The sequence below is a fragment of the Esox lucius genome, chromosome 10 (assembly GCF_011004845.1).
Source record: "Esox lucius isolate fEsoLuc1 chromosome 10, fEsoLuc1.pri, whole genome shotgun sequence".
Taxonomy (NCBI): Eukaryota; Metazoa; Chordata; class Actinopteri; order Esociformes; family Esocidae; genus Esox; species Esox lucius.
In genome coordinates, this window is record NC_047578.1 from 13,436,774 (window position 1) to 13,450,744 (window position 13,971).

The following is a 13,971-nucleotide window of genomic DNA, read 5'->3' on the forward strand; positions in this document are numbered from 1 at the left end:
GGTCCTGGTTGGCAGTTAGCTGGTATATATATATTTTTTTAAACAAAATATCACAAACATATTTATAAACTGTGCAAATATGGTAAATAATGTCATCTCTTATTTTGACTTGAAAGAAAATGATAAAGTAACTCCAGAAACACAATCGTTTTTGTATGACGTTGCCCCGGTACCAAGGAAACAGACCCCCAACCCGCCTGTGTCATTTTCGTTCAGTCTGCTGGGTATACAGCCCCAGTCTAGCTAGAGAGACTGGCTGCTGCAGCACGGAGTGAGTGATGTCGGAGTGTTCAAAATAGGACAAGATGCCTTCAACCGGGATTTTGTTGTTTTGAAGAAATCCTCATGCAGCTAGCTGGTAAGCTGTTGTGGTTGTTAGCTTACCATCTAGCTACCAAGTCTTCTTCAGTTTGATTACGATTTATATGATTAGCCAGAGTGAAGTGGATCGTTAGGGTTAGCTACTGTGGTACAATTAACTGTTGTTGACAAGCTGAAGCTAGGTAACGTAGTATAATAACGCTAGTAACCTAACTATCCTTCTGTGCTTGGAAGACGTACTGTACTAGTTGTCAAGAAGTTGATCAAGATTCAGAAGATGCTCGAATCAATTAAAGTCACTGGTATGTATGCACTTTGTGTAATAATTATGTATTGCTAGGTAGGTTTAAGCTAACGTTTAAGCTCCCTTGTTTTCTGCTTCTACATGGTTCCCAAACTTTATTTTGATATCCTGTTTAGTTAAAGACAGTTGGTTGTCACATTAGCATTGCCCCTGCAATGAATAACTGTGAACAATGAAAATATGTCTATGCATGTAATGTAATGGAACTACAAACGCTTTCATATTACAGCAGTATCTTATACTACATATTGCCTCCGCGCTCCCTTGTTTTTCTTCTTCACTGTGCTATATGTATCCAAAAATAAGCAAATATCATGTTTTTTTTCGTGTAGATTTTTTCGTGTTTATTAACGTGTAGATACATTTTCATTTTGCATTGAAGCCATAGGTAAGTAATAACTCAATGTGACAACCAATTTTCTTTATAATTAAAATATTATAACAAAATAGTTTGTAATGGGAGTTGAGTACAATTATTGTATGAGTGAAAATATGGTGACATAAACATGTCCCCTATATCTTGAACCTAATAAAAAAAAAAAGCCAGAAACATAGGAGTTGTGCTACAGATGTGCTGTGTTTTCCACTCTGTGAAAATAACTTTGGTTTTGATCCTGATTTATTGGGACAATAAAGCTGCCATAGTTCTTTTTATAAAAATGGTCTAACATTATGTTATAACTAGTAGGTTCCGTAACTACTGCATTACTTAGGAATACTAGCTACATCATAAAAGTCTCAATTAAGCTATTTTCCAGTGCATCAAGATCAAATAAGTGAAGCTAACATTCTGTGGAGCACCTGCTGCAGTAATTAATACATTGATTTAGCATGGTAATGTTATGTGGAATGTTTTGTTTTGATGTCTGTTGTTACCATGTGATCTGCTGAAGCCAAGTGATTGTGTTAGTACAGTGGTTGTACAGCTTCCACATCAGTGCTCCTGTCTGAACCAAGTGGTTATCCACAGTGCGATGATGACGCCCCTGGTCATCCAGACAACTCACTGGAGCTCAGGATGTAAGGCTTTGCGCTGGTGCTACCATTCTGTCTGACTGAAGATGGAACGGGAATAATTTAGTGCTTTGTGCACAGAGAAATCAGTTAAGCATAGTTAATAGTTATGAAACTAATTACTGTGACATTAGAGCTGCAGAGGTTGTTGGATATGTCTACTTCGGTTGAAATAGAGGATAGTGGTCTTTATTGCTTGGGGCTGAGTGACAACCCAAAACTACTGATGTCCCGCTCTGCAGGGGGATGTACCTCCCTTGGTGTTTTTATGAACATCAGACGCACCCATGAAAGAAATGACAGAACGTTAGCATTAGACCTAAACTGGCTACAGACTAGAAGCTCCTCTGTGTCTTGTTCTGTAAGAGGATTAGTGTATCTAGATACGGTTCATCTTAGAAGACAGCGAGTGAGCGGCAGATTCTAAAATAAGTAAGCTGCTGTGTCAGCATTACTGACTTAGCTCTGGGTCATCACCACTTGTTGTTTCAGAAAGGCTCCGCTGGCCGGAGATGGAGCAGTCTAGGAAGTACCTTCTGAGCTCGACGGTGCCGGTTGAGATGGGTCTCGCTAAGAGGTTCCGGAGCCCCACAGTGCGCGACAAGCGGCCTGTGAGCCCCACTCAGGTGTGCTTGGAGAAGCTGTCCTCCAGCGTCCTCAAGGATCTTTTTACCACAGGAACCAGCAGCTACAATGTGCTCCTTCAGGCTGAGGAGGAGGAGAGACTAAACCCAAAGCACTCTCCATACCGCAGCCCCAAGAAGACTGGGATATGTGCCTCTTCCATTACCAGGTCACACAACAATTACCGCTGTCCGTCTGTGACTCCTCAGTTAATGATTGGCCACGAAGGGAGTGGAGACACCAGGCACGCCTCCCACCGTCATGCGTTTTCCTCTGCCCCAGGCAGCTTCCCCAGTGGACCCAAGCCAGCCCATGGGATCACGGTCCTGGGCAGTACCATGGGCCTGTCCCCCCGCCCTGACACCCGGCCCCAGAAGGCATGCTTCTCCAGCTCACTGCGAACCAAGCTGCCTGCGCTGCACAGGGGAGTGATGCGGGAAAGAGAGAACGCCTTGGTCAAGAAGCTCTGCGTCCTCACGGCCATCAAGCCGTCCAATGTGGAGAAGGAGAAGTTTAAGTTCTTCAAGTCGGACTTCAGCTACAATCCCCAGTTTGAGTACAGCAACCCTGTCTCTCCAATAGTGCTGGCTCGCCACAACAATGCCTCTGACCGCTTCCTGACACAGGTGAGACCAGTGACAATTAGTCAATGGCACTTTTCGGGGCCATTTATCGGTGCAGTTGTTATGATAGTTAACTCTTCTGACAAAACTATTTCTAGATGAGGTAAGAGGTTGGCACAGCCAACACAGTAAGTACTTCCTGGGGTCAGAGCTGGTGACCTACCCTGTCCTAAACCCAGTTCCCAGTGCATGAGGCTGCTGTTGAGCCGACTGATTTTAGCAAGAGGTGCAGTTTGTGCCAGGGGTCAACCTAGAGCCTCTGGCCGAACAATACATCTCTGCCAAACCTCTTATTGTCCTGGGACTGAGCTGATGTAAATCTGTCCACTCAGTGAAAGACACAGAGCCAGGCCACCGACAAACCCGGTCAGACCAGCTAGGATGGATTAGTTGGGGTATTGAACCCTAGTCTCTGGTAGGGAGCTGATGTGTACCACTGGACCATGGCTCTGCACTGGTAATAACAAACGGCTGTCTGCCCCACTTGATGTTGATTTGGGCAGCCAAGTGCAATAATCCTAGATTGGGTTTGGCCTTCAGGAGGAATCGCCTAATGTACTGTATATTATATACTGTGTAACAACTGTATATTTACAGTGACTTGATTTCCGGTCTCTATCTCTGACATGGCATGTGTGCTGGGGCGAGAGAGAGGATGATCTTTATAATGATCTATAGAGAGTAGTGATTGTCCAGTATCCTGAAAATAGAGAAAATGGACAGCACACTGTCCTGCCCTGGACTTGCCTCAAGACAAAACAATTCCTGTTGATAATAAGGGAGCTATTCACAGCATAGCATAATATACAGTTTGGTCCGGAAATAATTGGACACTGACACAAGTTTTGTTATTTTGTCTGTTTACAAATATATTTTCAAGTTACAGTTAAATAAGTTACAGTCTCTCTGCATTAATTTGAGGGTATTCACATCCAAATTGGAGAAAGGGTTTAGGAAGTACAGCTCTTTAATATGTAGCTCCCTTTTATTAAGGGACAAAAAGTAATTGGACAATTGACTCAAAGGCTGTTTTGTGGACAGGTGTGGGCTATTCCTTTGTTATTTCTTCATCAGTTAGGCAGGTTAAAGGTCTGGAGTAGATTCTGGGTGTGGCGTTCGCATTTGGAAACAGTTGCTGTTACCCACAACATGCGGTCAAAGAAGCTTTCAATGCAAGTGAAACAAGCCATCAGAGAGAGCAGGAACATTAGGAGTGGCCAAATCAACAGTTTGGTATATTCTGAGGAGAAAAAAACGCACTGGTGAGCTCTGCAACACAAAAACACCTGGACGTCCATGGGCGGTGGTGGATGATCGCAGGATCCTTTCCATCGTAAAGAAAAACCCCTTCACAACATCCAGCCAAGTGAAGAACACTCTCCAGGAGGTAGACATATCTTTATCCAAGACTACCATAAAGAGAAGACTTCACGAGAGCAAATACAGAGGGTTCACAACAAGGTGCAAACCCTCCATAAATCTCAAGAATAGAAAGGCCAGATTAGACTTTGCCATAAAATATAAAAAAGGCAGCCCAGTTCTGGAACAGCATTCTTAGTACAGATGAAACTAAGATCAACCTGTACCAGAATGATGGGAAGAAAAAAGTATGCAGAAGGTAAGAACGAGTCTTGATCCGAAGCATTTACCATCTGTCAAACACGATGGAAACAGTGTGATGGCATGGGCATGCATGGCTTCCAATGGCACTGGGTCACAGTGCCATTGGATGATTGTTGATTGTTGATGATTTGAGAGAAGTCAGAAGCAGCCGGATGAATTCTGAAGTGTACAGGGATATATTGTCTGCTCAGTTTCAGCCAAATTCAGCTAAGTTAATTCGACGGCGCTTCACTTTAAAGATGGACAATGACCCAAAATGTATTGCGAAAGCAACTGGAGTTTAAAGCAAAGAAGTGGGATATTCGGCATTGGCTGAGTCAATCACCTGATCTCAACCCGATTGAGCATGCATTTCACTTGCTGAAGACAAAACGTAAGGCAGAACGACCCACGAACAAACAACAACTGAAGACAGCTGCAGAAAAAGGCCTGGCAAAGCATCACAAAGGAGGAAACCCAGCGTTAGGTGATGTCTGTGCGTTCCAGACTTCAAGCAGTCATTGCCTGCAAAGGATTCTCGACCAAGTATTAAAAACAAACATTTTATTTATGGTTGTGTTAATTTGTCCAATTATATTTGAGCCCCTGAAATAAGGGGACTGTGTATGAAAATGGTTGCAATTCCTAAAAGTTTCATACAATATTTTTGTTTAACCCCTTGAATAAATGCTGAAAGTCTGCACTTAAATTGCATCTCGGTTGTTTCATTTAAAATCCATTGTGCTGGTGTACAGAGCCAAAATTATGAAAAGTGTCCAAATATTTCCGCTTCTAACTATAACTCTTTACCATGCAATATATCCCCACAATCAAATCACTAAAGAACGTTGTTTTGTGTGTGAGCATTGTGTTGTGCTCTCTCTCTTGCCCTACAGGCAGTGCATATCATGGAGTTGGCCCTGCAGAAGTATGGGAACTACGAGAGGTTTGAACAGGTCACAGGGGGCCATCTGCTCACCAAGAGCCGGATCTGGTACCTGGTCAAGAAGTACATGGAGAAGGAGGGCTGTTTGGGGGAGGTGAGATTGCTCTGGACTGTCTTGGTTAAGGGCAACTTTAACCCGGAGAAAGGTAGAAGATACCCCTAACCACTGCTACCGTGTCGGGTATATTTTCATCCCTCAAATAATTATGTCAGGGAGAAGTGACAAGGTCAGAAAAAAAAACTTCCATGCAGCTAGAAGGCAGACATCCCCAAGATGATAAGACAGCTAGTGCAACATTTTAGTTTCCCTAAGCACATCAGCTTGACGGCCCTGTCGGTTCTGACCACAGGAGATAGAAGTAAATACCAGACAGTCTGGTCCTAATTCCTCATGTCTCTTCTACGTTTCCTATAAGATCTAGAAATGTAATTCTGCATTTGCCTGCCTACCCAGACTCTTTCCTCCAGCCAAACGATATGCCACGCTTACAGATGTTAGCTACTCCTCCGCCAGGAGTCTGGAACTAAACACCTCCCTGAGGAATTCCAGGTCGCAAAGCTAACCGAACCATCAGGTTCTGTCTGTTTGGTTCCAGAAACGAATGGGTTCTGTCTGATCGATTACAAAAATCAGTCTGTGGCATTTTTTGTCAATCTGTCATTATTCTGTTACTATCCCCATATCCGCTAATGTAGTGCCTGTACGTGTTGACATTCCTTAACCAGACACCTCTTTGTGGTGTCTTTGCCAGATAGTGGCCCATATCAAGTAAGGCTCAACATCTCTCTGTTGTCAGATAGTGGTCCATGTTACAGACGACCTCCTCTCCAGAGCGTCCATGACGGTGGTGAACAGCCGGCCCACTCTGACCATCAATATTGCAACGGCCCGGGAGTACTGGCTGGAGGGAATGCTACGACATGAGATCGGTGGGAACTATTCTATTCCTCCATATGGGACGCTTAGTTTTGCCCCAGGGATTGTTTTTGCATTACAGCCACCCAGTGCATTATTTCAAGGGTAAAATAAGGCAGACCGTTCCTCCTGGGTTTGAGATAATTGATCTGAAGGGCTAGGTGGAAAACCCATGGTCCTGGACCACTCAATATTGAACTTGGAGTTAATTAATCATCCCGCTTGTCTGCTCTGCCATGCTCAGCAGCACTGTTATCGTCCTCCATGAGGAGGTCTTGGTACGTTCCTTAATGTGTTGGTTCAATGCAGGTGCATCACAGCCAGACACCACTGACCTGATTTGTAGGCAATGTGTTTCGGCATACAAATCCATTACACTAAAAGAACATAAGAATAATGATTATTACATTGGTTAGTCCAAGGGGGCTGCTTTAATCTACCAAAATGTGTAAGTCAACCAGATTGCTTGTTTGCACGTTCCATCTTTCACGGGGATGTTTACTGTTGCCTTGTTTTTTCTAGGATGGGGTCAGCTTCCCTCTAGATTGTCAATGAATCCACTCCGTTGAAGCAGCGTAGCCACTGTGACCATTTCCTGTGTCATTTCCTGTAGGCACACACTACTTCCGGGGCATAAACAACAGCCAGCAGCCGTGGAACAGCGGTTTGGGCAGGAGGAAGCACAACCTTCGACCCTTGAACCCTACGGAGGAGGGCCTGGCCAGCATCCACTCTGTCCTGTTCCGTAAAGACCCCACCCTGTGGCGGGCCGCCCTGCTCTACTACACTGTGTACCAGGCCGGCCGCATGTCCTTCTCCCAACTGTTCCACAACCTGGGACGCTTTGTCCAGGACCCCAACACACGCTGGGACTACTGTGTACGAGCCAAGAGGGGACAGACCAACACCGCGCAGCCGGGTAACTTTCACTGACGTGTGTTTCTTCACGGACACGCACGCACGCACACATACACACACACTCAGACAAGGGCATTCACAAAAACTGCCACACACCTAGCTCTTAGTTTAGCTTTGTCTCCTGCTGACATCTGTAGTTTCCTTGGGATTTATTGAATGTGGAGTTTGCTGTCTCAGTACATGCCGATGTCATCTCCGTGGGCTGTTTCTGTATTTCAGGTTGTTTCAGTAAAGATCAGGTGTACCTGGATGGAATCCTAAAGATCCTGAGACACAGAGACAAGATTGACTTCCAGCTGCTCATGGCCCTGGGGAAGGTGGGTAACAGGGACTCACACTAGACCCCTACACTTCCATTATCAGGGGACTACCTAACCTGGCAGCACTCACTGTGTCTTCTTTTTCTGTGCTCTGCATTCTGACATTTTGTGCATAAATATATTTTTCCGGGGACTTTGTACTATACAGTGGACAGGATACACTGAGGCAATATGTTTGATATTTCCACATTACCCCTGAGTACTTCTGTCTCCTCCCTCCTCTCTCCTTTACCATGAGCACAAAGCTTATTTGCACATGTCAGGCTGAATAAATATAGCTGTATGAGGTGAGAGCAGAGCGTATCTTGTTATTCTGCCTGAGATGAACAATGACTTCAGGCACAGAGAGGGAACACATGACTCACAGTGTGTTTTACACAGAGGGGCTTATGTTGTTAATGCTGTCTGTTTCAGAACAGGTCAGTAGGCTTTTCTGCCTTCCCTGGCTCCTGCCCTGCTCTGACACATCTGATTCTACTAATGAGCTGCTTGTCAGGGCATTGTGTTGTTGCAAGTTTGTCTGAGTAGGGCTTAAACCCCCTTGCTATATACAGTGAGGCAAAAAAGTATTTAGTCAGCCACCAATTGTGCAAGTTCTCCCACTTAAAAAGATGAGAGAGGCCTGTAATTTTCATCATAGGTACACTTTAACTATGAGAGACATAGTTAAAGTGTACCTATGCCCCACTGTACATACTGTTTCTTACTTTTATGTTTGTTCTAAAATAGAGATATTTTTTTTTTTTTAATATGTCTTCAAAATCTCTCCCCTCACAATTTTGCAGTGTCCAATTCATGATTAGGGCATGCCCCATCGTAACAATTCCCCAATCAGATCGCTACGCCACTCCCGTTAGCATGATTTCAATCTTGATCTTTTTTTCCTCTCCATCCCAGGTGTCGTACGAGGATGTGAATCGGTTAAAAGACCTGGCAGTGATGGAGCACGTGTGGATCCCCCACTTCCTGCAGGACAAGGCGTGCTACGCTGAGCAGCTGGAGAAGATCATGGAGGTCAATCAGCTGACTGACGAGGAGCTCAGGTTGCTCATCTGAGACACTAATGAGTAGAAGATGGCCTTTACACTCCCTCACTCCAACACATATTTTATAGGTTAACAACCAGACCAAGGTCCATTTGGGCTCGAAACGTTAGTCTGTAGAACACTGGTATAAAGCTTGTTATAAGCTAGTTATAAAAGTATGTGTTGGTGTGAATAGTTGCATAGGTCTTACTTTAATAATGCAGTATTTTCATTAGCCCAATACCCATGAGAAAATAATAATTATCCTCTACTGAGCATGCCCAGAAAGAGGTGGACCATGACCACTCCGGCACGACACCCCTGTACCGAGCACCTGAGCTATAGAAACCTTCAGTGACTTTATCCAACACCTGACAACCGTTACCGTCATCCCTAACTGGTAAAAGGGCATACGATGTCATAATGGCAATTTCCTGATTGCTAACTGGTTTTCCACCACGCGTCGCTAGCTGCGTGACGTCACGTGACATGCTGTGTTGTGAGTAGAGTTTCTCCCTTCGACTTATAATCTCTCTCTTGCACCTCAAATCTAAGTGTACTTATGCTTTCCAACGACCAAAGGGTTCCTAATAGTAGTCTCTCATGGAGATCCACCATACCAGTTTTACTTCTGTTGTTCTAGTTGATGTGCAGGGAATAACCCATGAAACAAAGAGGGTGAGTTGGTCAGGATGGGCCTGCAGTGGGAGATATCCAGGAGAGAGCGATCTGTGGCCCCTGTTAGCACAACACTGAGTCACTGTGTGCCGTGTCACAGTAGAAATGACCCTGGGAGGCGGCGGACAGCAGCATAATGCTGAGCTAATAGGATTGATAGAGGATCGTATGTGTGGCCCGTCGAGGTCCTGCCAGAGGTGTCCTTGGTTCAGCAGCAGCGTCAGTCCCCCACTGTCTTAAAAATGTGCACTTTTCGATCCAACTGTTAACCTTTGAACCGTTTTTGGTTTCTGGTCGGTTTCCTTAGAGATAACCTTATAAACGTACGCAGGTGCATTATTTGTCCTGCATTTTAACACAAACCAATAGGCCTGGTGTTTTTTAAAGCCTCCCTGTAACAGTATGGGCATTGTGTTTATTTGGTCAAGTATAGTTGATGTTCCTACTTTTGGTATGGCACTTTATGATGAGCCCTGGTGTTTCTATGTAATGTTTAGTGATGTGTTGTACCTCTACACTGTATGTGTAAATTCCCTCTGATGTTCACTGAAGCCATTGGAATCCATAATAAACTGGGTCCATTGCCTTGGAGACGTGGCTCTTGTCTGCTCTTGATCCTTTTACGCAGGTCTGGGAATCCTATGAGGCTCTTTGAAAAGCTGTGTCAATACCGGAGTTTTATAGCGGACTCTTTCCCCGTTATCCCCATCCTGGATGAGAACGGAGTTGTCTGTGGCAGATCAAAATGCAAGTCTCACACACTGGCAGAAACGGACACACAGAAATGTCTCTGGTGTGAATTTGAGTAAACATGTTCCTGATTTTAGACCATCGATAATGACTATCTTTGGACATTGTACTGCAATGAAAGTACAGACCCCACCGTTTCTCTCCAGTCAGACATTGAAACCCAACCTACTAAATCCTGCATTGTCCCTCACAATCCACTCTTGGAAATGGCTAAAGGTGTGGCAGTCGCCTTGTCCCCATTCATTTCAGGATTCACTGTGAAACCAGTGTCCTCTGGGCCTTCATGTTGATTGACGCTCACAAACACTGACATGTTGAATAATTGGCCTCTGTTCACATGCGAACAACCACTCCGTTATAGAATCTGGGTCATATTCACTGAAGAAATGTTAGATGACAGTGAGATACTATCAGAAATGATCCTATAAGATGGTTGTTTTAAACGGTTACTGAAGTTGTGGCCTAATGGATAAGAGTATATGCTAATTTAGCAAGTGTTAATATGTTCGTAAAAACACTATATCATTAGAATAAATACATTAATACAATGAGAATTAACAACAATTTCTGGTGTTGTCCAGAAGGTAAGAGCTTTAAATAGCCTAAGATTTTGCCCAGGACTGTATGTCTGTGCAATTTATATTAACTTTAACATGGGAACAAAATGATCAATAAAATGTAATAGATTCCCTTCTATTCACAATAAAAGGTCAAAAGACAAGTGTTTCAAAACATTGTGTTACAGTTATTTTAAATAAACCAATATTTAGCATGGCCATTTGATTTAGGAAGCCTCGTTATTGTGTTTGAACCAGATCACCAAATCTAATAGAAATCTCTTCTCTTTTCATTTTTTCCAAGTTCATCTGAGTCATTAGGATCTTTAACCATACTTCCTGTTTCACTGGGGTAATAACAAAAATCGAACTATGAGGATTACAGAAGGTGCATTGTACTATAAAATGTGACGCTCAGCACTGACCGATAGTAACCTTAACGGTCTTACATTATTTAGAAGACGCTTGTATCCAGAGCTACTTAGAGTCGAGGGCATTCATTTAAAACTGCCCCCCCCTGTGAGAACAAAACACTGCATGCTCTACCAACTGACATATGGAATACTCTATATGTGACCACTGAACTTCCTCATCCTGTTATATGTGAACCAGACAGTGATGTGGCCATGAAAATGAATGACGTAACAGTTCACTCAGACACGGGACAAGAACTGGCCTGAATTCAAACAGATCAGCTGACAGTAGAAGAGCAGCCTCCTTCGGGCTGTCACAGCTACTGTACCCAGGATGTTCATGTCAATCTAGCTTTTAGGAGAGTTTTATACAGGTGCATCTAAAAAGAAATATATATATATTGTGGAAAAGTTCATTTGTTTCCGTAATTCGAATGAAAAAGTGACACCTTCATATATTCTAGATTAATTACACAAAGTGAAACATTTCAAGCCTTTTTTGTAAAATTAATTATTTACGGCCTATAGCTCATGGAAATCAAAAATCCAGTATTTTATAATATTAGGATAGCAAACATACAATACAGAAATGTCGACCTGAGAAGAGCTCTAATCAGCGAATTAACTCCCTGAGCCTTCTGTCTGTCAATCTGGTTCGGTACACACAACCACAATAATGGGGAGGACTGCTGACTTGACACTCAGGTGACACAAAGAGGGTAAGCCACAGAAGTTCATTACTGAAAGGACTTGCTGTTCGCAGAGTGCTGTATCAAAGCATATTCATGTAATCTTGACTGGAAGGGAAGTGTAGTAGGAAAAGGTGCTCAAGCAACAGGGATGACCGCAGCCTTGAGAGGATTGGCCGTCTCAGTTCCAAGGTCTTATGCTGCTATACTATTGTGCTGGGGGATTGGGTCAGTTCTCCTTCCCCACGAAGTTCTCCTTCTCCACTATAAATCGTTGTTGATATGACGAATGCACTTTCTGAATTTTACCAGTCTCTTCCAGTTTTAAACTTTAAGAGGACATGAGGTCCTGGTCCACACCTGCGGAGTACCTGGTTTGGGGGGCCCTTTGCTGTCCCTGTCCATCTGGTTATAATTCTGACCTAGTCTAAATTTAAATGGACTCTGGATTTAGCCCAGAGAAATTTATTAATTATTCCAAATGGACTCTTAATATCTCACCCGGTCACCCCTCTGAGCCTGGGTCCTCTCTAGGTTTCTTCCTAAAATTCGGCCTTCTTAGGGAGTTTTTCCTAGCCACTGAAATTCAACACGACTGTTGTTTGCACCTTGGGGTTTAAGGCCGGGTGTCTCTGTAAAAGCACTTTGTGACAACTGCTGTTGTAAAAAGGGCTTTATAAATACATTTGATTGATAGATTGTCAAGCAAAGCCGATTCAAGAACTTGAGGGAGTTTCACAAGGAGTGGACTGGGGAGTGGACAGACGTGTCCAGGAAGTGTCGCATTCCTAGTGTCAAGCCACTCCTGAACCAGAGACTATGTCAAAAGTGTCTTACCTGGGCGAAGGAGAAATAACTGGAACGTTGCTCAGTGGTCCAAAGTCCTCTCTTCAGATGAAAGTAAATTTAGCATTTAATTTGGAAATCAATGTCCCAGAGATATTAACAGAATCCATGTTGCTTGAAGTCCAGTGTGAAGTTATCACAGTCAGAAAGGATTTGGGGTGCCATGTCATCTGCTGGTGTTTGTCCACTGTGTTTTAGCAAGTCCAGAGTCAATGCAGCCATCAACCAGGAGATTTTAGAGCACTTCATGCTTCAATCTGCTGACAAGCTTTATGGAGATGCTGATTTCCAGCAGGACTTGGCACCTGCCCACAGTGCCAAAAGACTGGTAACTGGTTTCCTGCCCATAGTATTTGTACATTTCTATGCTTGATTGGCCAGTCAACTCGTCTGACCTGAACCTGTATTGTCAAGAGGAGAACGAGACACGCTGAAGGCTGCTATCAAAGCAACCTGGGCTTCCATAACACCTCAGCAGTACCACAGGCTGATTGCGTCCTTGCGACCACGCATTGATGCAGTAATTCATGTAAAAGGAGCCCTGACCAAGTGTTGAATGCATAAATTAACATACTTAGGAAACTTTGCAGGTGTTTTGAGTTAATTAGCTGATTAGAGCTATTCTCAGGTCAAAATGTTTGTATTATACATTTTTTGTTCTAATATTTTTAGATATTGGAATTTTGATTTCCATGAGCTGTAAGCTGTAGTCATCAAGATTGAAACAAAAAAGGCTTTAAATGTTTCACTTTATGTGTAATGAATCTAGAATATATGAAGGTATTTTATGCACCTGTATATAGGATACCGTGAACCCAGGGCTACTGGCCTGCTTCTTCAACTTCAGTAGACAGATAAAATCCAGCTAAAATCCATCAATATTCCTTAGCTCAAGAGGATGAGTGGGAAGTGAAATTTAAAGGGTTATAAAACTTAACTTGTATGAAAGAGTCCCTGTTTTCTAGGGCTTCGGCATCACAGCTTTGGTCTGTTAAATGTCAATAATATGTCTGATTTCAGAACCACAATACAGCGGGCATGCCATTGTCCTGTTATTTCCCTGTTTTAATTTTTATCTGATGGTGAGTGTGATCCAAGAAACAGATACAGACAAAGGGATGGAGGATGACCCAGTCATCAGGTGAGCTCTCAACACCAGCCTAAAGGTATCTCAAATATATTATGAATTGATTCTGACTATATTTTAAATGTACTAAAAGGCTATTCCCATCATGTATTATAAATATACTCAAGTGGAAAATGAGTGGGTCCATTTTAACACACTTAAATACTATTTTAATTCAATTTAGTGTAGTAAAGTACAACATAAGTGGTTACAAAATAATACACCCCAGTATACAGCTTTTTTGGGGGGACTTGGGTGTCATCAAGAAACAAAGGTTACAGAGTCTACCAACTCCAATC

General features: G+C 43.2%; 1 protein-coding gene across 4 annotated transcripts; it reads left to right on the forward strand.

Moving 5' to 3' along the window:
• The first annotated feature begins 213 nt into the window (after positions 1-213).
• si:dkey-222b8.4 (uncharacterized protein KIAA0895) lies at positions 214-10,762 on the forward strand. 4 transcript variants are annotated; one of them, XM_034294897.1, is made up of 9 exons: positions 219-358; positions 556-623; positions 2,132-2,889; positions 5,385-5,528; positions 6,232-6,364; positions 6,964-7,269; positions 7,488-7,585; positions 8,486-8,631; positions 9,920-10,762. In XM_034294897.1, the coding sequence occupies exons 2-9, from the start codon at positions 599-601 to the stop codon at positions 10,098-10,100; spliced, it is 1,791 nt and encodes a 596-aa protein (XP_034150788.1). In that variant the 5' UTR covers positions 219-358; positions 556-598; the 3' UTR covers positions 10,101-10,762. The 4 variants fall into 4 exon arrangements, with proteins under 4 accessions (XP_034150789.1, XP_034150788.1, XP_034150787.1 ...); XM_034294898.1 differs by lacking the exon at positions 556-623 and having other exon boundaries at positions 214-358; XM_034294896.1 differs by having other exon boundaries at positions 219-623.
• Positions 10,763-13,971: the final 3,209 nt, after the last annotated feature.

Excerpts from the sequence above, each read along its gene's own strand:
- si:dkey-222b8.4 (XM_034294896.1), top strand. The coding sequence starts at position 599 with ATGCTCGAATCAATTAAAGTCACTG. Across the intron at positions 2,890-5,384 it reads CTGACCGCTTCCTGACACAG|GCAGTGCATATCATGGAGTT; the intron begins GTGAGACCAGTG and ends CTTGCCCTACAG. Across the intron at positions 6,365-6,963 it reads AATGCTACGACATGAGATCG|GCACACACTACTTCCGGGGC; the intron begins GTGGGAACTATT and ends CATTTCCTGTAG.